The sequence below is a fragment of the Cyprinodon variegatus genome, unplaced genomic scaffold, assembly GCF_000732505.1.
Source record: "Cyprinodon variegatus isolate N-32 unplaced genomic scaffold, C_variegatus-1.0 Scaffold457, whole genome shotgun sequence".
Classification (NCBI taxonomy): Eukaryota; Metazoa; Chordata; class Actinopteri; order Cyprinodontiformes; family Cyprinodontidae; genus Cyprinodon; species Cyprinodon variegatus.
In genome coordinates this window covers 492,525-517,257 of record NW_015150910.1, presented here as the reverse complement: position 1 = coordinate 517,257, position 24,733 = coordinate 492,525, and the positions used below count along the sequence as shown (strand labels likewise).

Below are 24,733 nucleotides of genomic sequence, written 5' to 3'. Positions count from 1 at the left end.
GGACACTTCTTTATGCAGATGCTCTGTCTGCATGGATGAAGTATTTATCATGTCTTTTCAGAGCCTGAAAGCAGTTTGACCTACTTTCTTACGCTGCCGATAGTTTTGAACACTAGGGGGCAGTTAATACACTTTACATGATGTAGTGGTGTCCCAATTTTAACAATATTAAAACAATTCATAATTCAGCCATTTGTTTTGAAAACAACAAATAAAGTAAACAATGTTCATATTTTCGTATATCAGTGTAGATCTGAAACATGAGAAATAAAGAGTGTATAATTTCTAAAGTTCTCTTCCTGAATTTTTCCTATTCCATTTAGCACAAAGAAAAGTATATACCTCAGTCTTTCTTTGAACACACTACTTTAGCCAAGTTCAATAAATAAGAAAAATTATGATTCCAACTAGACTTAAAATTGTTAATGTTGCTTTTGAATTTTAATGAAAGAAACATGGATTAAAGAAAAATGTTTACTTAGTCATATATACGTAGTATTTTCCAAGTTTAAAAGGATTGCAATTTATATATTTATGTAAAAAAGTCCTTCCTAGTGTTTAGAGGCTGTGTAAAAACAGATTTTTAGCACTCCCTATCTCCCTTCACTTGCGCTATATTATATTGAGCAATAGGTCAATTACTAAAAGCTTCACACTGATAACAGTGATACGCAGGTATTCAAGTTATGTTGTTCTATATTTAACTCTTTGAAAGGTATTAAAAATGCAAAAGACACGAAGAGCAAAATTAATGAACTTTTTTTTATTTCAAAAACTTAAACAACAAATATTAAAACTATAAATCCATTAGAACAGAACTACTACAGTGAAAGGCTTGAGATGCAAAAAAGCAAAGCAGAGAAAGAGAAGGTGACATCTGAGCATGGAGGGGAAGAAGCTGGACGGACTTTCATTTCATAAACTTGTGGTGCTGATCTTGAAGGATTTTGGCTGAAGACTTTGCATCGTAGAACAACTCATTAATCTCCTCGACCTGCTCCCTCTCCACGTTCTCTTTGCCCTGAACGCGGCCCAGCAGGTTGGCTGGTGTTAGTAGCTGGACAGCATACCTGAGAGGACAAAGAAATATGTGCATCAGTGCAAATATCACCAGGCACACGCCAACAAACCCCAACCTCAGGCCTGGCTCCAGAGTGGAGTCCCGGCTCATCCATAATTGCTGGCATTATGCTTCTTTATTGGGGCTTTTTGAACTGCTCTTTGTCATCCAGAGCCTGTTTGCCTTAGGAGACCCTACCAGGGGCATTTATGCCCCCGATAACAGAGCCTCTGAGATCATCTGTGCACAGAAATCCCTCCACCACATTAAGATGGCAGTTCAAGCAGGGCTTGTTTGCAATTATTTATAAATAAAATAATTAAAGGTCTACACATCTGAAAACATTTAAAATGTATCTTAACTGTTTTGATGTGTGTGGTTAGTCAAGTGAGTTGCAATATAATTATGTGGATGTGACCATGTTAAACAAAAATAAAATGTTTTGGCATTCATTTTTTGCACATCTGGGGAAGTGGTGGCCTAGTTGTTAGGGCATTGTGCTTGTGTCCCAGAGGTCCTGAGTTCAAGCCCCAATCCCACAGACTGCGACTCTGGGTCCCTGAGACCCTTAACCCCACACTGCTCCCCAGGCGCTGCACAGTGGCAGCCTACTGCTCCCCAAGGGGATGGGTTAAAGGCAGAGGGTTCATTCCGTTGCTTTGTACTTGTGAAAGTGTAATGACAATAAAGTTATATTCTATTCACATAGATTGCCTTCAATTGGATACAAAATGGGTATGAATCAGATAAATAATGCTTTTTTTGAGTAATTTAACAAAAATAAAATATACACTTTACATAGAATTAAACAATTATTTACTGGAAAGGTGAGATAGTTACTGTAACATGTTACTTAACATGTTTGTCCCAACACTCCAAAGCTGACAGGCAGGATGGAAAACTATTCCAATTGATGAATCAAACAACCATTTTGTTGCAAAGACAGATGGAGTATCCCCAACTGTCTGATTCATTTTAAATAAAAATACTTCAATTTCAGTCCAGGATTACTAAGAATTTACACAGGTGTGTTAAATTTGAAACCTTCCCAGTAAATCCAGTAAATGAAAAAAAAAACAAAAAAACAAACAAGGTGAATCCAAGGATGTATCTACCTGAGGGTTGTTTTGGTACCGATTTCTGCCAGATGTGTGAGAGCCTCCTCACTGATGCTGATCCCTTCGGTCTGAGCACGGATCTTGATGATCTGAAACCCAAAGCCTCGTTAAATACATATAACAACAAGTTATAGCCCAGAGACCCTGAAAGACTGACCTGCTTCATCTCCTGTGGTGTGTACAGCATGGTGCGGATTATCATGACCCGGTCCAGTAGGTCCAGAGGGATCCCATGTGGAGAGCTAATGTCCTCCGTCCCCCTGATGAACAACAGCAATTTTTTTTTTTTTTTTACTCTGAAACTTTTTCTTCCTTCCTTCTCCAAAAGCACATCTGGGTTCTCACCTGATCAAACATTTTCCTCTGTTGGAGGCGAACACAACGATTGGAGCAATGCTACTTTCCAGAGCTCGATGAAGGTAAGTGAAGCACTCTATGTCAAGCATGTGAACCTCGTCCACAAACAGCACGCCGGGTACCAGCTCAGCCACACCCTGGTCTATGTAGCGGTTCACCACCTTGTTGATCTCCGCACGAAGTTTATCTGAGGCAGGAAAACAACAGCAGTTCTTCAGACAGTTAAAGATGATCAGCATTGGGCATTTATATGCCAGGAGTTTGAAGATGCGTTTCAGTACCTGTGATTTCTGTCTTTTTGGGCTTCATCAGCTGCCCCATCATAGAGAGTATGTCCTGACCTCCCTGGAATGAGACATTTCATGCTTACTCATCTTTCTCAATATTAATAAATAACTTCTATTTCAGGGATGCAAATCAGAACAGTTTATGAACCTGTGGCCGGGCATTTGCAACATCCAGGTCATGAAGTGTGACATCTTGGACTATCTCTTTCTTCTTGTGGACGTCACCTTTAGGAAGTGGTACGTACTCCTCTGCCTCAAGGTCAAACTCCGTTGCAAAGGTGTCACAGCGACCTTGTCTCTGCAAAGACATCACAATAAATAACTTTATTAACCAAAAACATCTTTTTTTACAGCAGGGCCAAAGCAGGAAGACTGAAGCAGGTGTGTGATGCTGCTGCCAGCTCATTGCAGAGAGAAGACTTCTGGCTGAGGGATCAAATGGGTCATGAGGCTGCTGTCAACAGTAACAAATGTGCCACCCAGGCCCCCTCCTTTGCCATCCAACTACAGCAGATCCGAGCCTCTACAGCCCACCTGCAGCGACTAAAAGACCCGTCATCGCTGCCTGTCATCGGGGGCCACCGGCCAGCTGCGCTGAGAGATGTACAGATAGACAGAGAATGAAGGGCTGCAGGAATGAGTAGAGCAGGACTACAGCAGAGCTCCAAGCAGGGCGGAGGGAGATGAAAGCAAAATACCACCATGAAGCGGACAGGAGAGAGAAACCTTAACTTTGGTCTCATAAAAGAAATTCATTTTTTTATGAAATTAACGCAATCTATTGTTTATTATCATTCCATTGAGCATTCTTTGTTGTTGGGTAACGGATATCATTTGGCAGGGGATGACAACAGTACCTGGTATAACGGCGTGATGTGCTGCGCCACTGGTAAAAGATTCTAAAATGCATTTTTAACCTCCAAAATTCCTGCAGTCCTTATAATAAAGCGACTGAGCATATATTAGGTAACTCTCCGTTATAACCTTTAGAGATAATGACCTGATTAAGCATTAAACTAATACTGCAGCATACCATCTGCAGACTGTTCTAGGTTCACTGCACACATTAAGCCCACACACAGAGACATCTACACAGAAATTTGGAGTTAACATTATATTTTCATTCCAATATAGTTTCATCTGCAAACCTGATTTTAAAAAAGGCATCTTAATGTATCAAAAACAATTTCTACCATTTATTATAAATATGCAAGGTAATTGCTCTACTACAGCAGATGTTTCAAATACAAGTATTTAAGGCAAAATTATGATGACCATCAATTATCTATAGGTCATTATGAAAACCCTAAGTACAGTGAATAATTAACATGCACTAAGTTCCTAGTAATATTTCATGTAGAAATGTCCAACTTTTTATCTGAATTAAATGTTCAACTTTTGCAGACTCATCTTTTCAGAATATTTGGTCCTGTATTTGTATTATCAAATACAACATACAGATGTTCACCAAAAATGTATTGCCCACACCACAGCATGAAATATGGAATTTGCAAAAAATTTGCAGGATGTTAAATGAAAGTCTGTTGGGTATAGAAAAGGAACCACAGAATTTGGACACAATCTTTAATGCATCAATGGGGATGGTTTTGTAAAAGCTACAATTTTAGGTAGATCCTAAAACTGTTTCAGTGTGCAGTACATTTTATTTTTTATAGAAGATAAAAAAAACAGAAAGAATTTGTCAAGATGGCAGTAAGAACTGGAAATAATTGTAGCCAATCCTTTCAAAACCACTATAGAATCAGATTTTGGCCTTTTAGTCTTGAACAAGCTTAGAAAAGCATAAAACAATGAAACATCTACATGCTTACAGTTCATAGAAGGAAATTCTAATTAAAAATCACAATTCTGATTGAAAAGAAAAGTAACAAAAACCAGCTTCCTCTATTTAACAAATAGTTTTTGCTATATAAATAGAACATATTTAACAATTTTTTTACACTTTAACAAAATGTGAAATACGCAAAAGTTACCTTGACAGCGCCGCTGTTAGCTTCGATGTAGATGACATCTCCCACCTCCACACGCTCTTTCTGAAGACTCTCATAAATGCTGGGATCCAGCTAGAGAACACAGCAAAATTTCTTTTAGGTCGACACCACATTCAATAATATTACAAAAACTATACTTTAAAATGAACATCTTGAATTGTGAATCAAACCCCTATAAGTAAAGCTCAACATAGTTCAAGTTACCAACTTGGCACAATTAAGAAAGAAAGAAAAAAAAACGTTTATAGTTTTTGTTTTCAATAATTGTACAAATTGTTTCATGAAGTATTTAACATGTAAAGATTATTTATTGAATGCAATAGAAGTACAGATAAAGTGTAAACCTCTAAACCTGACCTTGAGCTGCTTGGTGCCCTTGGCTGTCTTCAGGCCGATGATGACATGGCTGATGGTCTTTCCGTAGCCACCCATAGGATTCTCCGTCTCACATGGGGTCAGCTCTGTCACCTCCCCTTCATACACCTCTTTTGTTTCTTTGATGCGCAGACCTGAACATATACACACACAAAAACTTCATAATGCTGATAAATCAAGTCTTTATATTCCTGCATCAGCTCAGCCGCTACATCTTTCAGGCTACTGAATAATTCCTTTTATTACAGGGAAGAACGTGTGCTTGTCAGATAAATGCCAGAGCATCAGTGTAACATGATCACACTTCTTTCACCCAGGCTGTGGATCTGAGTACGAGCAGCACACAGGTGCAGGGTCCTCCATGTTGTGTGTGAGAGAGCTGTGCCTAAGGCAGGGGCTGTGTTGCAGAGCTGTTACTGACAAGGTGCTGACAAATTTCAGGATTAAGTCCAGCACCCCGCATTTTGCAAAAATCAAATCTAGTAGGTGGAGCAAATGTGCTGTTGATGAACTCTATTTAAGCCCAGTTTCCTCTCTAGTGAGTGGGAGGCTTCAGTCAGATAAAAACTTTCTCTTCTGTTAGAAAACCTTTCTATAAATCTACTATAAATTTCCAGCTCAAGAAAGGAGGATGCTGAATTCCACTTTTTTTTTTTTTGTGCACAAAAACAAACTCCAATAGACATGGTGTGATCAATACTAAGTGGACATTAACACAAAATGTGTTGCTTGTTTTTTGATGATGCTGTTTGGTCACTTAAGTTGTCAAAAGCCTCCAGAGAGCAGCTGATTTTATGCTACAGTTAAATTATACAACCATAAATAACATAAAAAAGTACTTATTATTGCACTTAGTTTTACAAATAGGTATCAGAGTAAATGGGAGGGAGTGCAATGCATACTACTTGTTTTAAATATGTACAGCAAAGCAGGTTGTGACATCACTGCAGGTCAGAAAGAAATATATAATTTCACTCATTTGACTTTATAACCATTTTTTTTTTTAACTTAAACCTTGTTGAAATTATCTTTGCAGAGAGTATGCGAAGTGATGCAAAAGCAATAAAAAGGGGGTGGATTTTATTTTAGCCTTTCTTTATATATAAAAAAAAAAAAAACTCTCAAACAGTGAGCTCTTTCTTTTCCTACTGCTAGTGCAAGAGACTTGCATTAATAGACAGACTCTTTTTTTCCTTAAATAAAATAATTATCTCTTTTATTAAAGCATTAAATGTGCTGGTGTGTAAATAAAACAGGTTCATTTAAATACAAAGAGGTTAGGAAAAGAGCTCTTTAGCATACTTACCAATTGCTCTTCTAAAATTCTCCATAAGTACTTCTGTTTTCTTTATTTCAGACGAGTACACTTCACTGCCAACCATGGGACAGAAGGGCACTTTGTTTCCTAGCTCCTGTGCCATAGCCAAAGCAAGGGCAGTCTGCAGGTTGGAAAGCAGAAATAACAGTCACTATTCAACTTAAAATTCACAGTTAATAAACTCATATGTAGATCAACACTTTGGTAAACTGACCTTTCCTGTTCCGGGAGGTCCTGCCAACAGAACTGCTCTTCCTGCCATCTTTTTGGAACGGATCATCTCAACGATGATCCCGCAGGCCTGGAAACATTACGCTTAATTACATCAATATACCGGTACACACAAAAAAAAAAGTGCATGCTTGCAAAAACAATTACAAGCATATTTCCTTGGAAGTGTAGTTATAAATGAAATCTTCTTCAAAAAGAAACAAAGTATGAAACAAAAGATTAATGAAATTTACTTTCTCAAGTACATCTAACAAGAGCAGATAAGTAATTTTAATGACCATCAAAAGGCCTGCAGGATACCAGAAACCTTTAAAAGTTGCACAACTAAACTTGCAATATTGTAGCCAAACTCTAGTTTTTTTTAACTGATTCCATATTTGTAACCTTATTTGTCGGTTCTTGAGAACATTTACATTAATGTCCCTAACCATAATCAGACCTTCTAATAAAAACAAAACCACAAGTATATGAAAACTCAGTTGGTTAAGGTGTCTTAAGACCAAAACAGAGATAGTACAATTGGATTATTTAGGAAGCTATCAGTGTAGGTTCTACAGATATATGACTTACATTGTTATCATCATGTTTATTAATAGTTGTTTATTCTCATATCAGCATCTCAACATAACATGTATATTTTATATTCTTCATACTCAGGGAGATATTTTGTAAGATATTGAACAAAACAGGATTTATTTTATTCCATATTTCATAAAATGAGGACATTTTAACCTCGCATCCTTAAGCTCCAACCTAGAGATAAAAAGCAACCTGGCGATGCTAACAACGTTAGCATATGTAGTAAATGGGACCCGTGCAGTGTTAAAGCCGAAACATATCTTATTCAATGTTTTTTTTCACTCAGAGATAAACAATAACAAAGTAGTAAAAACAGAATATTACCTCTCTTGCAGCCTCCTGCCCGACCAGTCCGCATGCCGCCTGCTTAGCATTCCCGGCCTCGTCTAGCCCCAGACCTTTGACGTGACTGTGAGAGGCAATCCTTTGAGTTTTTGTAGTACTTTTTACTTCCTCTATCTTCATAGCTGCGTTATATGTGTTTATGTGAAATGCAGGGAACGCTAGTTTCCTTAGAAAGTGATAAAATGCTTCTTTTCGATTGATTATTTCAAACCGCAGCAGTCGGCGCCGTAACTCAAAACATAGAGAAATCGGTTTCCATGTGGGTTACTAGGGAAAATTAGCGGAAGTGCTCCACTGAAGTTCCCGCCTATTAGAGAAAATGTGAAAGATGATTGGCTCAAGTGAAAACTTTCTGAAATATCATTGGTTGAGAATAAATCGTAAGAAAAAAAAAAGGAAGTACCTCCGTTATGGTTCCGGTGGTGTTTCTTTTAATTTGTCGTAGTGAAACAACAAAAGAAAAAATAATATAGTAAACATTTAAAAACAAATGTTATTGTACGTGTGAAGTTGAAGAGAGATTTGATGTAATTGGCATGTGGTTTTAATGCAATTTAAATGTTTTTATTTGAGAATTATTGGAATTATTTGCATTTTTGTTTACTCGTTAAAGTGGTTCCGCTTTAGCTTGTTTTCCAAGGATGAAGTACTCCACTAACTGGAAGGAAGTTCCTCTCAGTTGTAAAGTTGTTTGTAGCCGCTTACTCATGTTAGTTGATTCATGTTAACAAATAAACAACAACGACGGGGGGGATTTGTACTGAAAGAAACGCGACGTGGTGAGACCACAGTCCAACTTATACAGAAGCAAAACACGCATGTTAGGTGAAGCGATTTTCAGACAGTGGATAAAATGACCGAATCAGCTGACAGTCGGGCTAAAACGCTGAACTTTAATATCGGGGTGCTCGGACATGTGGACAGTGGGAAGACCTCTCTGGCCAGAGCACTGAGCAGCACAGCCTCCACTGCCGCCTTCGATAAGAACCCACAGTCCCGTGAAAGAGGCATCACGCTGGACCTGGGCTTTTCCTCCTTCACGGTGGGCTGCCCTGACCACCTGCTGGACACCACGGGACAGCGGCCCTATGACAGCCTGCAGTTCACCCTGGTGGACTGTCCGGGACACGCCTCTCTGATTCGGACCATCATTGGAGGTGAAATCTGAAGTTTTAATACATGTTAAACTTGCTTTCATTAGAAAAAATAGGTATTTCTATCTATCTATCTATCTATCTATCTATCTATCTATCTATCTATCTATCTATCTATCTATCTATCTATCTATCTATCTATCTATCGATAGTTATTGCACTGGGTATTAAATATAAAAAAATTGCACAGGGTATTAAATAGTTATTGCACATTAGTTATTGCAGTTATAGTGTCACTTAGTAAAGTCTGATGGCAGCAGGGATGAATGACCTGTGGTAGGGCTCCTTTTAACAAACAGGGTGTATAAGTGTTTCATTAAAGGTGCAGGTCTGAACCGCTACAGTCTGCTGCAGAGGGTGAGAGATGTTGTCCATGATGTATGTAAGCTTGGTCAACCCCCTCCTCTTAGCCACTCCACTGAGTCCAGAGCAGGCTTGGACTGGGAACGATTTTAGGCCCTGGCATTTTTCCATGCAACATATTTTTGCTAAATATTCTAACATAAATTCGCAAAATATAAGAGGAACATCGTAGTTTGGTTTAAAGACAACATTTAACTTTTTATTATAATATAGTTTGTTGCAAGGATTTTACAGTTTGAAGAAATAGAAAACTACACAATATGCCAACCTTCACAAGGATGTGCATGACAAGGAAGGGCTATATATATACTGCATGCATCAATTAGGTAGTTAATATTGTATTACTTCTTGAGCTCCTTGAGTTATTTACTGTCACAGGTAGGCACTTTGGCCAGAGAGTAAGTGTTGGGCCAGTATGATTTAAGCAGGGCTGGTATCACAGATTACCAGTCTGTGCGTTCACAAGTGCCTCATTGTTGACAGCTATTTTTTTCTGCCATCATTGTAACCAAAACTGGATTTAGTTATATTTGTCCACTTGGAGGCGCAATCTCTCAGCACATAAACCAAAATGACTGGCACAGACTTGGGTTGTTGCAAGCAGAGACTGTTTATTTGGCTCAAGTACTGCAGAAAGGTCATTATTGGTTTTGTGTTAATGTCTGTGTGAACTATGTGATTTCTACCTCACGTCTCAACACACGCTGCTATAAATTACAGTTGTGAGAGCCATCCTGCATATTTGAGTTTAGTTGAGGGTATTTATTTGAATTCTTGTTCCTTCCAAAGAAAAAGAGAATTGGGAAACAAAGAAACAAAATCTCAGGGAAATTCCACTAAATGAGATCTAGTTTTAATCCTCTGAGTCTTTGCTCTTACTCTGCTTCCATGCACCCCTTCTCCTTCAGTCTCCTGTCATGTTCCCTGGTCCTTTGGACATCCTCTGTTTTTGTCTGAATTGCTTTGGTTAGCTCCATGTTTATGATTTGAACTCCTTTCTAAGGATGTAGCCCTTTTCAAAGAGGAGGAAAGGGAAGCCCTTTGTCTTTTTGTATTCTTAACACGTTTCTTTCTAATTTTTCCAGGCGCTCAGATCATCGACCTAATGATGCTGGTAGTGGATGTGGTGAAAGGAGTTCAGACCCAGACTGCAGAGTGTCTGCTCATAGGAGAGCTGACCTGCCCCCGTATGGTTGTTGTCCTGAACAAGGTTGATCTTTTGCCACCTAACAAGAGGCAAAGTGCAATTGAGAAAATGACCAAGAGGTTGCACAAAACACTGGAAAGCACCAGGTCTGCGTTGATTTATACAACTCTGTATCTGGGGTTATTTAGAGGGGAACTTTATGTGGATAGCCTCACCGCCTCAACACCCCATCATGAAATAATTTTAGCACTACTGTTTTCTGACGGACAGGTTTAAGGAATGTCCAGTGATTGCTGTGGCAGCGAAGCCTGGAGGCCCAGAGGCCCCTGAAACAGAGGAGCCACAGGGAGTACCAGAGTTAATTGAGGTATATTGGACTGCTAATGCTAAAGGTGGTGTGTGTGTTCCCATTAATTCAACAGGGAAATTGCTTGGATTTTGTTTTATATGATGCAGAAGGTGCCGTTGTTTGGTAAAGTTAGGGAAATAATCTCCCTAATCTTCTGTGTTTAAAAGAGATTAACATCCTTCAATGTTTTCAAAGCCTAAAATGTATGTTTACTAAACTGTTCCTAAGAATTTCTCTCTGAAGGGACACATGATCTAATCAAAGCTTTAGGATTTCCACTCAGCATTTTAAGCTCAAAATGAAGGGGGTCTGAAGTCAGGCATCTTACGGTCTCTACAGAAAGAGACTGGTCCTTGAGGATTGAAGTCTAAGACCTCTTACCTTTTACATATTTCTTTCACAGCAGCATGAGACAACTCCAAGTTGATCAGAGTTGATTTAAGCCAGAAGTAATTGAAAGTTATGGTCACTTGTTGCTGTCAGCTGGCTGGGTGCATGCTACCCTGTTGCTGTGTTTATAAGAATTAAATATTTGACTATTTGGATTATAATTAGTCTAAACAGGTTAGGAGGTACAGCAGGATTGCAAACAGAGCAGATACTCTTTACCAGCTGATGTTAAAGTGATATACATACTATTTGTTATTTTACTATACATATAGAGACTAATGGGGGATAAAAAAGGTTTGATACTTTATGTTGTCCAACATCAGGTGGTAGATGTATTTACTATCCTAAGTAGTCACCTGGTTTTAACCAGGTTGATCGAATTTGGGTAGTTTGGGACCAATTTATAACATAATTGATAAACGAGTTGTGGTCGATCATCCTAGCTCAGATTAGGCTTGTTATCAGTTTCACGGTATACTAATTGAAGCTAGTTAACACCTCTGCATTTTGTGTTTTTTTTTTTTTTTTGTCTTGGAAAACTATAGTAGCATGAAAACTATTTAAAAATGTGTTTTTTGTGTTTGTTTCTTCCAGCTTTTAAAGAAACAGACATACCTCCCCAAGAGAGACCCTAAAGGTGACCTTCTTATGGCTGTGGATCACTGCTTCTCCATCCGCGGTCAGGGAACGGTCATGACCGGGACCATCTTACAGGGGTCACTGGCCATTAACGACACAGTGGAAATCCCAGTGCTAAAGGTTCGGTTTTTGACAGTGGAAATAAATGTGTGGACTATGCACTGATCCAAAAGTTCAAGAGTTTCTGCACAGTTGACTTGTGACAGTGACTAGTTAGTGTTAGGGAAAGCTGAGGGTAAGTGGTGGTGGGTTTACAGCAAATCCAATGTTTAATCAAGACCACATGCAAAGTTGCAGCTTGCAGTTCTTATGTCAGCCTCTTGGTGGCAGCAGATAGCTTAAATGGCATTTTATCATCCTTCTGATTTTGTTCAATAGAATGGAAGAGTAGAATGGAACAATCTTTGTTGTCCCTTAGTAGTGAAAATGTGGTGCCAGAAAAGTGTGCAAATACACAAACAGGTGTCAAGAATAAATAAATAAACAATGATAATCATAACAGTTTATGATAAATATTGTGCAGGTAATAGTTATTATAATTTTATTTTATTTTTTTAAATCAATTTATTTTTCTTTATTCCTTTATTTGTCAGTGACACATTAATGAACATTTCTGTAAATATGTCAGTATTAGAAAGGAAGCTATTTTTTAACTGTTGTCCCTGGGCAAGGCGTATAACAATTATGAAAAAAAATTGAAAACGTAAAAAAATTGAAGCTACATACTTACAAGGCCATGTCATACAGTTTAAACAGAGAAATTAGCATAAATATGTACAGATATTTACAAATATCTAAAATAATGGCTTGAGTAAAAACTTCTAAAACTTGTTCCAAAACACATATTTTCAAAGAGAAAAATAAAACAATAAATAATATTAAGCTGATTACATTTTTTCTTCCCTACATTTAAATAAGTTGCCAAATAAACAGAAATCTTCCATTATCTTTATTGTGCTCCTGTGACTTTTTTTGTTTTTTATTCATCAGTGGATGAAACAAAAAATCTTTTAGGTTTTGTTGTTTCTTGAACTGAGTTTTGAAATCAAACAAAATCATAATGATAATCTTTTCATCAAACCAAGTCATTTGATGGATACATCTTTAATTTACAAGAACTCCTTCACTTTTTAACAAAACAGAGGCATTTTAAAGTTGTTTATTTTCCTGTAGAGTTCTGTAGCATCAGACTTTTTCATTTTTATCTTCCATTCATGTATTCAGTTTTTCAAAAATAATATTTTGACACATTTAAAGAAAAGGAAACATCTTTAACATTTAGGTTTTGCTTGTTTAATCAAATAACTTGACTTTGAAAGGCCTTTATTTTAAACTACAACCATCGCATTATTTCAGTTTTTGTCTTTTAACATGGTTACTTTACTACTGTTGTTTATTCTCTGCGTATTCATGTTTGTAAAAATAAGGCAAAGGTGATCACAGATTAAATAACAGTAGATGAGTAACACAGAGTTTGATGGTAATAGTTTTAAAGGTTTGTGTTTTTGTGTGGGGAAAGTGTTTTTATCCCGGGTATTTATTATGTTTCTCTGACAGGTGACCAAGAAAATAAAGTCAGTGCAGATGTTTCGGAAGCCGGTGTCGGGGGCCATGCAGGGTGACCGTGTAGGCATATGTGTGACACAGTTTGACCCTAAGCTGCTGGAGCGCGGTTTGGTGTGCACCCCGGGATCCCTGCGTACCCTCTTTGCAGCCATCATCTCTGTGAGGAAGATCGGATACTTTAAGGGCTCTCTGGCCACCCGAGCCAAGTTCCACATCACAGTGGGTCATGAGACGGTCATGGCTAAGGTGACCTTCTTTGGCCTGCCGCCCGCTGAGCACAAACCTGCGCCCTCAGAGCCTTCCTCACTGGAAACACCTTTCACCTTCGAGAGGGAGTATTTCTACCAAGACGAGTATGTTGCCGGGCAAAGAGAAGAAGCTTCTGGGCCGGACCCAGAACAGTGGGCTTTATTGGAGTTTGAGCGTCCTGTTACATGTCCCACGCTCTGTCTGGTGATCGGCTCCAAGCTGGACACAGATATCCATGCCAACGCGTGTCGTTTGGCCTTCCAAGGCCGCTTGCTGCACGGGTTCGAAGACAAAAGCTATGCTGAAACTGCTCTACCTCGACTGCGCATCTATAAGACCAAACACAAAGAGGGACAGGTGGAGCGGGTGAGTGGTTGTCCAACTATTAGCACTATTTTGAACCAAATGGCAAAAACAAATTGAGGCAGCATTTGAGGCGGCTCAAATAATTGGTTTGACAAAAACATTTTGAATACAAAACACTTAAAACAGGGTGGAAAAAAGTACAGTCCTTTAGAAAAGCTTTTCATAATACAACCCAAATCTCCAAAAATGTTTTATTTCAATTTTTTTATAACTTGAGAAACACAAAGTAGTAAAGACAGACTGATACATCGGCCGCCCAATATATTAAGCCGATATTGCCGTTTTTTTAATATATATGTGCATTTGTTGGCCAGCAGCCATGCCTTAAGACCATGTTGAATGCATGCATCGCCACTCCCCTCCATTTGCTATAAATTCTTAATATTTTGTTTGATTTGTTAATAAATACCTTTTTTGTTGATTAAATTAAGACCTGTGTAATATTTATTATCATTCTTTAATTTTAACCTGTAAACAGAGGAAGAAAAAGCCACATGGGCTCCAAGAATCTGCCTAAAAAGATCAGCAGCACATATCATATTGACATCTGTCTCATATTGGTTAGACAGATGTCAAAATAATCAGTATCAGCATCGGTCAATCTCTACAAAGTAGTGTGTAGTATTTAAGTGGAAGGTACATAATTTAGTTTTTAAAAGGGTTTAACAAAAAAAAATCTTTAAACTGTGCAAAACATTTTATTTTGCCTCCTCAATCAAAAACCTGTGTTATGAGTTGTCTTAAATTAATTAATAATTGTAAATGTAAACACCAAATAAAATTGGAGCCTTCCTTTATATTAAAATGCCTTAATTTTCGCAATATCAATGTGTTTAAGAATGGCTTGGTTGGTGGGATTACGTGGATTTAATCTGTGGTAGGTTTTTATATTTCAAAGGACATGTGTGAACTCTCTGAATTAAAACAATACACCTGGTTTGTTAAATGCTTTAGAAAAATATGAAAGGAATTATTTAAAAATAAAAAATAAAAAGGCTATGGTGCAGTCATGTTGTAAGTTCAGCTGTTCTGTGAAAGCATCTCTGGTCTAATAGAGAGCATTAGTGAAGAGACCCAAACCTTTGGCCTACATCCTAAACTCTCTACAGCATGGTGGTGGCAGCATTGTGCTGTGGTAAGGCTTGTTTTCAGCATAGATGGGGTCTATGGAAGATGGATAAAAATAGGCAATTAGGGAGGAAAAACTATTAGAGTTTGGGTGGAGGTTCAAATCTTTCTATGTTAGAATGACCTCCACCTTAATTTAATTAGCAAACTTTTACCAGACCAAATTATGGTTGATTAGAGATCCAAGCTGGCTGTACTTGAGCTATTTTGCAAAAGAAGAATAGGTAAACATTGTAGGTCCTGTGCAAAGTGCCTTACTTTCATCATTCATATGTGCTTTTTTCCTCCTGCCACAGTTTTCCACTTGCTTGTCTCACTGTCATTAAAATGGCAATACGATAAATTAAGGTTTATTGTTGAACAATATGTGTTCAACAAAAATGTTGAAAAGTTAAGGGGTGTTTGTCGCCTTGCAATGCATTGGAAGTAAACACTGACTTTTCAAAATCTCACTATCCTCTGCAGGCTCTTCTTGTTTGCAAAGTAAAGTGCAACCCTCTGCTGTGCCTGATTCTGAGACATCTTCAGAGATACTTCTTAAATGTATTTCATACTATCCACTGTTTGATGCTGAGGGCTTTGTGCTTAGGTCAGGACCACCAGGAATTTGTGATGGTGTTTTGAGATCCAGGCGATCTCTCCTCTGAACGTTGTCTCCTTCCCTCACCGTCACCTAGCGCTCCTTCTTCTCGCCGTTGTTCTTCAGATGTTTCTCATTGCTGGTAGCAGTGGAGCGTGCCTCCCAGACAGAGACCCCTATTGTACATTCACAAACAGACACGTACACAAACAATCATACATATGTGTCCGCATGAGCCTCGTTTTAGGCATGGATGGTACGCATGCCTAAGCATGCGCTGCGACAGAGGCGTGCGTGGGTGGCCGACTGACGCCAGTCGCTCTGGTCCTGTCTAGCTGTCAGAGGCTGGCGCTGTTTGGTCACACCTGGTTGGCACAGGAATATCCACACGTTCCTCGTTTGTCTGAGCATCTTTCTCTGTCTCTCTGAATGTTGTTTTCATTCCAGCTTGTTTGCTCTCAGATTAGGCTCCTAAACATGAACGGCGTTCTTACTAGACATACTGCTGATGACTTTCATCACGCTGTGTGTTACAGTTCAGTTTCTCCTTGCGGGGCCTGGAGCAGAGTCATCAGGAGTTCAGGGGTCAAGTGTGTGAACTAGTTTCCTGCTTCAGCACCTCAGGCTGTTGACAGCCCTCGTAGACGCTGGAGTAGAATAGCATGTGCGCGGGGTCATGCGCTGGTCGTGTGACGTCGCATTCGTCGCTCACCGCGTCTCGCAGAAATGACCCAGCCATGCCTCAAGACTGAAGAATTCCCTTTCTTAAAGAGTACATTACTGTCATTATTGAGATGTCAGGAATCAGATGGTCTCTTGGACATGTTTAGCAGCAGTAAGATGTTTTCTTTGTATCAGCAGATCAGTCATGCTTGAAAGTCAAATGTTCAGGAATGAATGGAGGTCAGGCAGAAGAGCGAGGAAGCATTGGTAGGGGAGAGACAGAGCGGTGCCCTGCAGTTATCAGATTAGCGGCGGGGTTAGATCCACTTAGGGATGGGTAATAAGAACAATTACAAATAAGATGCACTAAACTGTGTTAAAGAATGCCTGAGATGGCTCAAGGAGGTGGACCTAGATCAATGCAGCCTGACTGCTCTTCTTCCTCTGCAAAATCTTTGTAATTAAGAAAAATTCAGTTTTCATTCATTTAAAACCTGATTTATGGAACACTTGTCTCATGTTGGATAGTCAAACAGCCAAAATCCTGCAGTTTATTCAAATTTAGTCAGATCACAACCAAACGCAGAGCAGCAGCCTTGGTGGTTGGGTGTGTATTTGTAACCCAGTTTACTCTGATTACCTAAAATAAACCCACTGCATTCAGTCAATCTAATTGTCTATTGGCATAAATGCAGCCGTTCTATTAAGGCCTCATAGGTTTGTTAGTGGAAAAATATCTCAAAATTACACATCTCAGGGAGCTTTGTTCGGGTCATCATCTGACAGTAGAAAGAGGATTACAGAACTGCAAACCTACAAAGATATTTTTGGTAAAAGTGACATTTAGGGTAAGGAGAGCAGTTATAAGAGAAGAATGTATACTACCACTGGAGTAGCAGTAAAGCTTAACTGCTCAGGTTGTTGAAGCCGAGAGGCAAACTAATACGGTAACTGTTCCTTGATTTTGTGGCCTTTATAGACGTGTCAAGAAGAAGATGTTCTGTTTGCATTTTACAAAACGTACATAGAGAACAAAGCTAATTTATGCATTGGAATGGTCTAATCAAAGTACAGACAAAAATCCAATTGGGAATATTTTTACAAGTAAAACTAGTTTGTGTTGATTTGGCACAATGTCCTGACTTTTATGGAGAGTTTTGAGCTCATGGATTTGTTCCTTGTGTTTCAGGTGACGGACGATTACTCCCTGATCGGCCGAAGTCTGTTCAAAAAGGAGACAAACCTCCAGCTCTTTGTGGGGTTGAAGGTCACTCTGTCGACAGGTGAGAGCGGAGTTATCGAGGGCGGGTTTGGACAGAGCGGGAAGTTCAAGATCCGTGTTCAAGGTGAGGATTTATTGCTGCATCTGTTTGCAAAGTGTCAAAACTGATGTAAACCGGGCATCATGTATGTGTCATGGATGAATAACACTTGATTTAATATTACCTGAGCCTCCCTTCTTGCTAACATCCACATTCAGTCCATTCTCCATGGGTTTCCTCAAGCTGTGGGACTCAGCAGGCAGTATTCAGGATGTGGCGAGAGCGGCGGGCCTGACATCCAGAGCCACATTCCCAGCATTCCTCTGGGGATCGCCTGTGTTCCGGGGGAAGTCTGATCGGTGTTTATTTTACCTTCTGTTGCTCTGCACCGGGAGGGAAGAGAAAACAAAAACATTTAGGAAACAGAACCTGGCCGACATCCTCCTCACTCCTTTGTTCCTGCATACTCAAACGTCTCATATATACTGACGAGCAAATACTCAGGCAGGAGCATAATGTAGACATTCAGTGGAGTCTCCATGAGGCTGTCAGTTTAGGTTAAGGTGTATCTGTGAAGGGCTGTGCCTCCTGCAGCAGCCTTTGCTTTCTGTTGAATCTATAATGTCTTGTTTTCCAGTAGAAGAAGCGGTTGAATTTAAGTGTCTGATTTAATATCACTCAGAAATGCTCCCTGTTGCAGACATCTGCTCCTCACACCAACAAGTACTTCCAAACCTACTAGTAATAATTTTGTCTTTCTTACTATAGAGTAGATTGGATCATGTTGCTTAAAGGAAAGTGTAGACCAGGGCTCTGCAACCTTTGAGATCAAAAGAGCCATTTTGCTTTCAGTCCAGTCAAATAAAGAAGTGCCACATATTTTACATTACCTTTTAATAAAAAAACTTTTTAATTTTGTTGAGTGCCTACTGCATTTGTATTTTAGGTTTTGAAATGAGAAAAGCATAATATAAAAGACAAAGAAAAAACAAAGATAAGAACAGTTTCCAATGTCATGACAAGAAAAAATTAATTCTGCTATTGTCATTATGTTTGGAAAAATCAACTCAGAAATTCACTGAAAACCTACTAAAGCTTCCAGAGGAACTTTAGCCTCCATCAGGAGCCATTATAGAGGGTCCAAAGAGCCACTTCTGGCTCTGATGCTGCAAGCTGAAGATCCCTGGTCTAGACACATGCTTTTTAATTTATATTTATCTATATGGCATAATGGACATTATATTTAATCAGCCATGCTGACTAATTTTTGAGCCAGAGTCCCAGGAAGGCTGATTATGTGAAATTTATTAAATTAATGCAGAAGTCAGGAAAACAGTGGGCTGTACCCTCTGCAGTGGCTCTATCTGCAACCTAGTTCAGACAAAAGCTGCAGCTGAAAACAGAGTCTCTGAATCTTTTATGGGAAGACGAAAAGGAGTACATCCAAATTTAGGGGCTCCAACCCACAGAGTTCCCATTTGTTGGCTGTCCAACCTTGTGTACCTCTTTCCCCCAGATTTGATGGTGTATCGGTGTAGCCCACGCAACCACACCATCCCATAATTAATTTCAGGTCAAGGCAGATTGATAAGGCAGAGGAAGGTGACAAATACTGTCATGAATTCACTTTTTTTTTGAGAATATGTAGAGCTATATATCTGCTTGGTTTATTGAGGTTTTACTCAACTGCAGTCGCAGTCCAGCTTTTTTTTTTACATAGTTGCTGATCTGCTTACAGCCAGATTGCCTCCCAGCTGTCAGCTGACTAGACGATCCAGGTTTGCTTTTTTGGATAGGGTGGAATTAAACATTAATGTAATTCAATCAGATTATATGTACGGTAACACTTGAGTTTATTTTAGTGTTTTATTGTTACTGAGCAAATGATTCAGCTGGGAGTAAAGTTAAGATTGATACTGGGAAAGATTTAATAAACCTCAATGTCTTACTGGAGGGCAGGACAGTAAAATTTAAAATCAATTAAGGCTGGAGCAATCAACTATTTTGATAATCGCTGAATCTGGTATTTCTTTGATTAACCTAAAATAGATACTCTTAGTAAATTATAATTTTTTTAATTACAATAATAAAGGAAAAAAAATCCAACTTATGCTATCATTCATTGTGGGTTGAATTGGATTGTTCAAGTAGAAGCAGTAAAAGAGACTTTGGTTAAGTTTGGTATATTAAACTTTTGTCACAAAATTTTTCATCACATTTTTTAAGTTGCTTTATGCTAAATTCAGGTTTATAAGACTTTGTCAATTGTTGCTTGATGGCAAAAGGGCTCCCCTGATTTCAGAGAGCCAAACCCAGAAATGTGTTTTTTTTGTACTTTATCTAGATGTACTTGTAAGAAAACAGTATGACTTGTCACAATTGTAAGATTAGAATCGGCTTAATGTTCTGGTTAATGCAGAGTTTTACATATTATGAGTCTTCACCCCACTCAGATACCATATTTTCAACTTTTATTGCTTTGAACATCACATGACTCTCTTCTTGGTAAGTTCGTGCTTTGATTATATTGAACCTATTAATGTTTTATTTACACATTTTATCCCGATTTGAATATGTCATTTTGTGGGTTTGGGAGAATTTACTGCCTGTGTGCAGCCCAGAGTTAACGATGATACAGAATTCAAAAGTCATTTAGCATTTAACAGAATTCGCTGTCTGAATAAATAAATACATTTAGTCCTTCAAAAGGTGACTGAGCAGCCAGTCAGTTTACCTCGAATAATTTGTCACTGGATGTGCGTGAGCGTGTTTTCCAGTACAAAGCCGACATATTCATCTGATCGTAGATAACAGGCGGAGCATTCTGGCTGCGCTGCAACCATAACAGCCCTCACCTTGGCACGACGATAACAAGAAGAATGCTGGCGCCGTCATACACGGGGTCAGACGGCCCGCATGAATAGCAGTGAACCCAGAACATTTTTTAACTGCTGTGTGCTGGAGGGGAAAGCACACACACAGCCTAAAAAACATGCATGAAAACAAACCTCAGATTTAAGGTGGAATTTGTTTTTCCCCGTAAGAGCGAACTGCTTTTAAGCTCATCCTGAGACACCTGCTGCTATGAAAACTAGATCCATGTCCTTTATTACATGTATGTGATGATTAAAACAAGCAAGGAGAAAGTAAAACATGAGTTATTTGTTATATGTTTGTCTTCTCTTGACCTGCCTGCTGCTGTTTTCCTCAGAGGGTCTTCGCCCAGAGACCAAGCAGCTGTTGTCTTCTACCTCCAAGAAGAAGGGGAAGGGTTGCAGCAAGGGTGGGCAGGCAAGCGAAGAGGAGCCCAAATCAGATTCCCAGCCTGTTAGCATTCACCTGCATTTCAAGAGATATGTGTTTGATCCCCATAAAAAGATGATTCAGTCTTGACTCCCTGCATAATTGTAAGAAGGGGGAAAAGAGCCGCTTTAGAGGTCTTAAAGTTGAAGTGAATAACAGCCCCTGGAGTCAGGGCGGTGTTAATTTGATTGGTCTTTTTTTTCTTGAGGATGGAGACAGTCTGCAGACATGAGATGGTTGTGGAATGTTTAATGCATGTGAAACAGTGATTGTTTTATCTAAGGAGCTCGACCTAATCCTCTTTGCCCCACTAGAGGGAAAAGCTACTCTTCTCTTTTCAGTACATGTTTCATGTAATGATCTAGAACTGCCAATGTTTGCAGATTTTTTTTTTTTCTTCTGCATTAAAAAAACACAATTGTTTTCCCATATTTTGCAGTACTTTATCCTAATTGATAAAAATGTCACTACCACAAAAAGCAGATCGCAAGTTTTTCCTTATGTTTACTTCCAGTGTATCTGTGCATCTCATCAGCAGGGTTAATGTAGTTTTCCATATTTGTCTCCTTTTTTTTATATAATTTCTTCATAACTAAGTTAAATGCCACATTACTCTATGATCTGTGATTATTCTGTCTCCAATCAAGTAAGAAAAATAAAAGTGTGATTTTTAAAAAAATAAATCTCCTTTAATTTTTTCATGACTCTTTTAACCCAGGTGTTTATATACACCATGTAAAAAGTCACATAACCTATTAATCTGACCCTTTGTTTGGTGTCCACTTAATGAGACACAGAAGGGACGATGTCTGGACTCCCTGTTTATTCTCCATATAGTATAAGTATAATGATTTTTTTATTCCAATATTTTAGTTTTTTTTATATATATATGATATATATATAATATTTATACGATCAGTTTTTCTGCAGAATACTAGTCACTTAATGTTATTTAGTGTTTAAAAATTCCTTTTGTTAACTGAAGTTGCAGAACTGTCAAAATAAACTACATTTCCCTTCATATGGTAATCATAGGTAAATATCTACTTATCTGAGTTTATTTGTTCACACATAAATAAAAATCAGAAATATTGTGGGCTGGGATGCTGAGAGTGGAAACCCCTCTGATGTCAACAAACTGCCCCTGTGAACAGCAGCTCTATCTATGCAGGAATCTGGAAGTCAGAGAAAATGGGAGGGAGGAGTCCCATGAGGAAGAGGAAGACACTGGAAGAATTGTTCCTCTGAGTGACAGTCCTTTTAGGCTTATCTCCACTCATCCCTCCTCCAGCAAACCAGTCCGAGAAGGAAAGAGGAAAAAGTAGCTCTTTAGTCCTTGTCTTTTCAAATTCTCTTTCTTGTTCCGGCTCTTCTTTCGTTCTCTATCCATTCTAGTTTAATAGGAAACATCCTTTTTCCCACTGCCATTCTTAGTATTAATTACCTTATAGATGATAACAGCTGTTAGAACTGTTACAGATGGGTTGTCCTTATAACCTACTAACTTTCTCACATTAACAGGCAAATACATTCTGAATTGGTGTTAAATAGTCAGAGGGGGGGACTATTGAGCCACTGTGTCACAGTCACTATATCCTTCAGACCTGTGAGTATTGCGCCACTTCTAAAGCTTGGTGGTGGGAGCCTCATGCTGAGGGTCTATTTTCATGGCTAGCCATACTAGCACACAAAGTGTATGAAATAATGAAGGAGAAAGATCCAAACGCGAGTAAAACTGGTCATTGAAAGGTTATAGAATGACCAACAATTAAAGATTTACAAAAGCTCAGTTTGTTTCTAAAGTGCAACTTATTGTGCCAAGAGGACTGACAAAGTATCCCAAGTAGGTCCATCTGCAACAAGGTATAAATCGAAGTAAAGTGATCCAGCCACAATTCTAAAAATACCTAATGGCTCCAAAAAAAGCATGTCACTCCTGTAAATGTTAGATGTCTATATAAATATATATTTAATCCTTAAAATACGGTATATGTTTGAGTTCTTGAATTTGAGAAAATCCATAAACTGAAGATTTACCTCTCATTTTCTGTGTTCTAAGTGCCTGCTTCGTGTTTGACCAGGAAGTCAGGGTAGAAAAAAAATGTTACAACCCAGACGTTTCCATAGGCTGCCACGTGTGCATGCAATTCTTGTTTTTAAAATGTTACTCCAGGAGTTACATTTTGAAAAAGTGAAAAATGACATATCAGAAGTATAATAAAGTGGCCCTAAATTACTGTAACAACGTATTCATGCCCATCACGAGTGAGTTCTGCTGAGTTGAATTATTTATAGTAGTTAAAGCTGAATTTTATGTGTTCAACCTTACAGGTTGTTAAAACTTCCAAAGTTTGTACCTTTAACTCGTAACTAAAATTTTTACAATCAGTCAGTACTGTGATCAATCAGATGTGTGACTGTGCAGGCACAGCATTATTAAAGCAAAAGACACACCCGCTTGTGTGGTTTTCTAATATATTAGGTCACATGGATACCAACTCTTGAAAACAGAGAAATTTAAGCAATTTAAATGCAAAGACATTTATAGTGAGGAATAAATGTGTTCCTTCAGAAAAAAAGTAGCATTTTCTAGAAGGGCTTTTGAAATAGAAAATAATTTCATATCAGCCATTTCACCGGTCGGAATATTATAGCATAGAGGTGGAGAACATTAAAAAAATGAGAACGAGTCTTCTAAGTTATTCAAGTTCAGTTTGAGACTGAAAGATGCTAAACACAGCCTCTAAAACACAAGACATACAAATAACAGGCTCTTGCTGCTATTTATGGGGGATTCTCTAACTATCAAAAAATGTGTGTCCCATGGAAAAAAAATTACTCAAGCTGCATTTAAACTCAAAAACAAATTAACAAAGATAGAATACAAAGATAAATTAGTATTTATATTAGATAATTTTTAATTTTTTTTATGAAGTGTTTTTTCTATATGTCCTTCGTCCAGGTTTTATTAACACATAAATTATTTTTTTAATGACAAGTAGGGTATTGAAAGAAAGAAAAATGTATTTTATTTATTTTTATCAAAGGAACCCCTTAACCTTTGTCTTCTTGCAACCACATGAGAGCTCATGGCACGATAACAGTGTTAGAGTAGCTTTAACCGAGAGTAGATTTATCGCTCGTCATTTCCAAACACCTCCTATTTCCTTTGAATGCACAAATAGTGAGAAAAATGCCAGTTTTTTTTATTGTTTTCTTTATATATATATATATTTATATACTTTATGCCTTATATCTTAGTATGTTCCTTCCTAAAATTATATATTTTAAAGAAATGTTTACCTTCGTAATTTTCACAACAGCAATTTCCATCCCGGAACGATTAATGTGGTTGTAAAAAGGTTTGTTGCTAGTGTTTCTTCATATTGTGATGACGTAGAACAAATGAAAATATTTATAAAAAAATAAAAGAAGTTTGATTTTCTGAAAAATATCATAACTCAAATTTGACTCCATTAAAAATGGAAATAGACTGCTCAACATTAACTTTGTTAATGGTGGAATCTATCTGTCTATAGAAAATGATAGTTTTCACATTCGTATCTGACCTTTTTTTAAGAAGAGTGCAAAACATTATGAGGTGTCTAAACATTTTCACAGGAATGCATATTATTCATTGTAAACTGCATAAGATAAATATTCCACCTGGCTGTTGCACCTTGTTGGTACTAGAGACAAAAAGAAAGACTGGGAGAGGATTATCTCCATTTGAACCATTATGAATGACCCCATACTCTCCTCTATAATTTCCTACAACCCCACCCCCATTTTCAGAGATAAGACACAACAGTGATAGTTGCCCCTTCAATAACTTTGTCCTTTCTGCTGTTGACCTTCAGGTCAGTCAGGGGTTAAGGGTCACTGTCTGAGC

General features: G+C 38.2%; 2 protein-coding genes across 2 annotated transcripts; one reads left to right on the top strand and one right to left on the bottom strand.

The window, feature by feature from the left end:
* Positions 1-750: 750 nt before the first annotated feature.
* ruvbl1 (RuvB-like AAA ATPase 1) lies at positions 751-7,953 on the bottom strand. Its single transcript, XM_015389391.1, has 11 exons — positions 7,662-7,953; positions 6,742-6,828; positions 6,516-6,648; positions 5,192-5,343; positions 4,817-4,906; positions 2,971-3,120; positions 2,817-2,880; positions 2,524-2,722; positions 2,336-2,438; positions 2,176-2,267; positions 751-1,070 (listed from the first exon to the last, which is right to left on the bottom strand). Exons 1-11 carry the CDS (start codon positions 7,800-7,802, stop codon positions 911-913), a joined length of 1,371 nt encoding a protein of 456 aa, XP_015244877.1. The 5' UTR covers positions 7,803-7,953; the 3' UTR covers positions 751-910.
* Positions 7,954-8,330: 377 nt separating this feature from the next.
* eefsec (eukaryotic elongation factor, selenocysteine-tRNA-specific) lies at positions 8,331-21,502 on the top strand. The gene is made up of 7 exons (XM_015389388.1): positions 8,331-8,839; positions 10,285-10,492; positions 10,617-10,713; positions 11,680-11,844; positions 13,282-13,905; positions 17,466-17,622; positions 20,750-21,502. The coding sequence occupies exons 1-7, from the start codon at positions 8,536-8,538 to the stop codon at positions 20,929-20,931; spliced, it is 1,737 nt and encodes a 578-aa protein (XP_015244874.1). The 5' UTR covers positions 8,331-8,535; the 3' UTR covers positions 20,932-21,502.
* Positions 21,503-24,733: the final 3,231 nt, after the last annotated feature.

What these genes read in the sequence shown, in the direction of transcription:
- eefsec (XM_015389388.1), top strand. Translation starts at nt 8,536, where the DNA reads ATGACCGAATCAGCTGACAGTCGGGCTAAAACGCTGAACTTTAATATC. An exon ending in GATTCGGACCATCATTGGAG is followed by an intron (nt 8,840 to 10,284) that starts GTGAAATCTGAA and finishes TAATTTTTCCAG; the next exon opens with GCGCTCAGATCATCGACCTA. An exon ending in AAGAGGGACAGGTGGAGCGG is followed by an intron (nt 13,906 to 17,465) that starts GTGAGTGGTTGT and finishes CTTGTGTTTCAG; the next exon opens with GTGACGGACGATTACTCCCT.
- ruvbl1 (XM_015389391.1), bottom strand. Translation starts at nt 7,802, where the DNA reads ATGAAGATAGAGGAAGTAAAAAGTACTACAAAAACTCAAAGGATTGCC. An exon ending in GACCTCCCGGAACAGGAAAG is followed by an intron (nt 6,649 to 6,741) that starts GTCAGTTTACCA and finishes TCCAACCTGCAG; the next exon opens with ACTGCCCTTGCTTTGGCTAT. An exon ending in GGTACCAAAACAACCCTCAG is followed by an intron (nt 1,071 to 2,175) that starts GTAGATACATCC and finishes TTGTCCTCTCAG; the next exon opens with GTATGCTGTCCAGCTACTAA.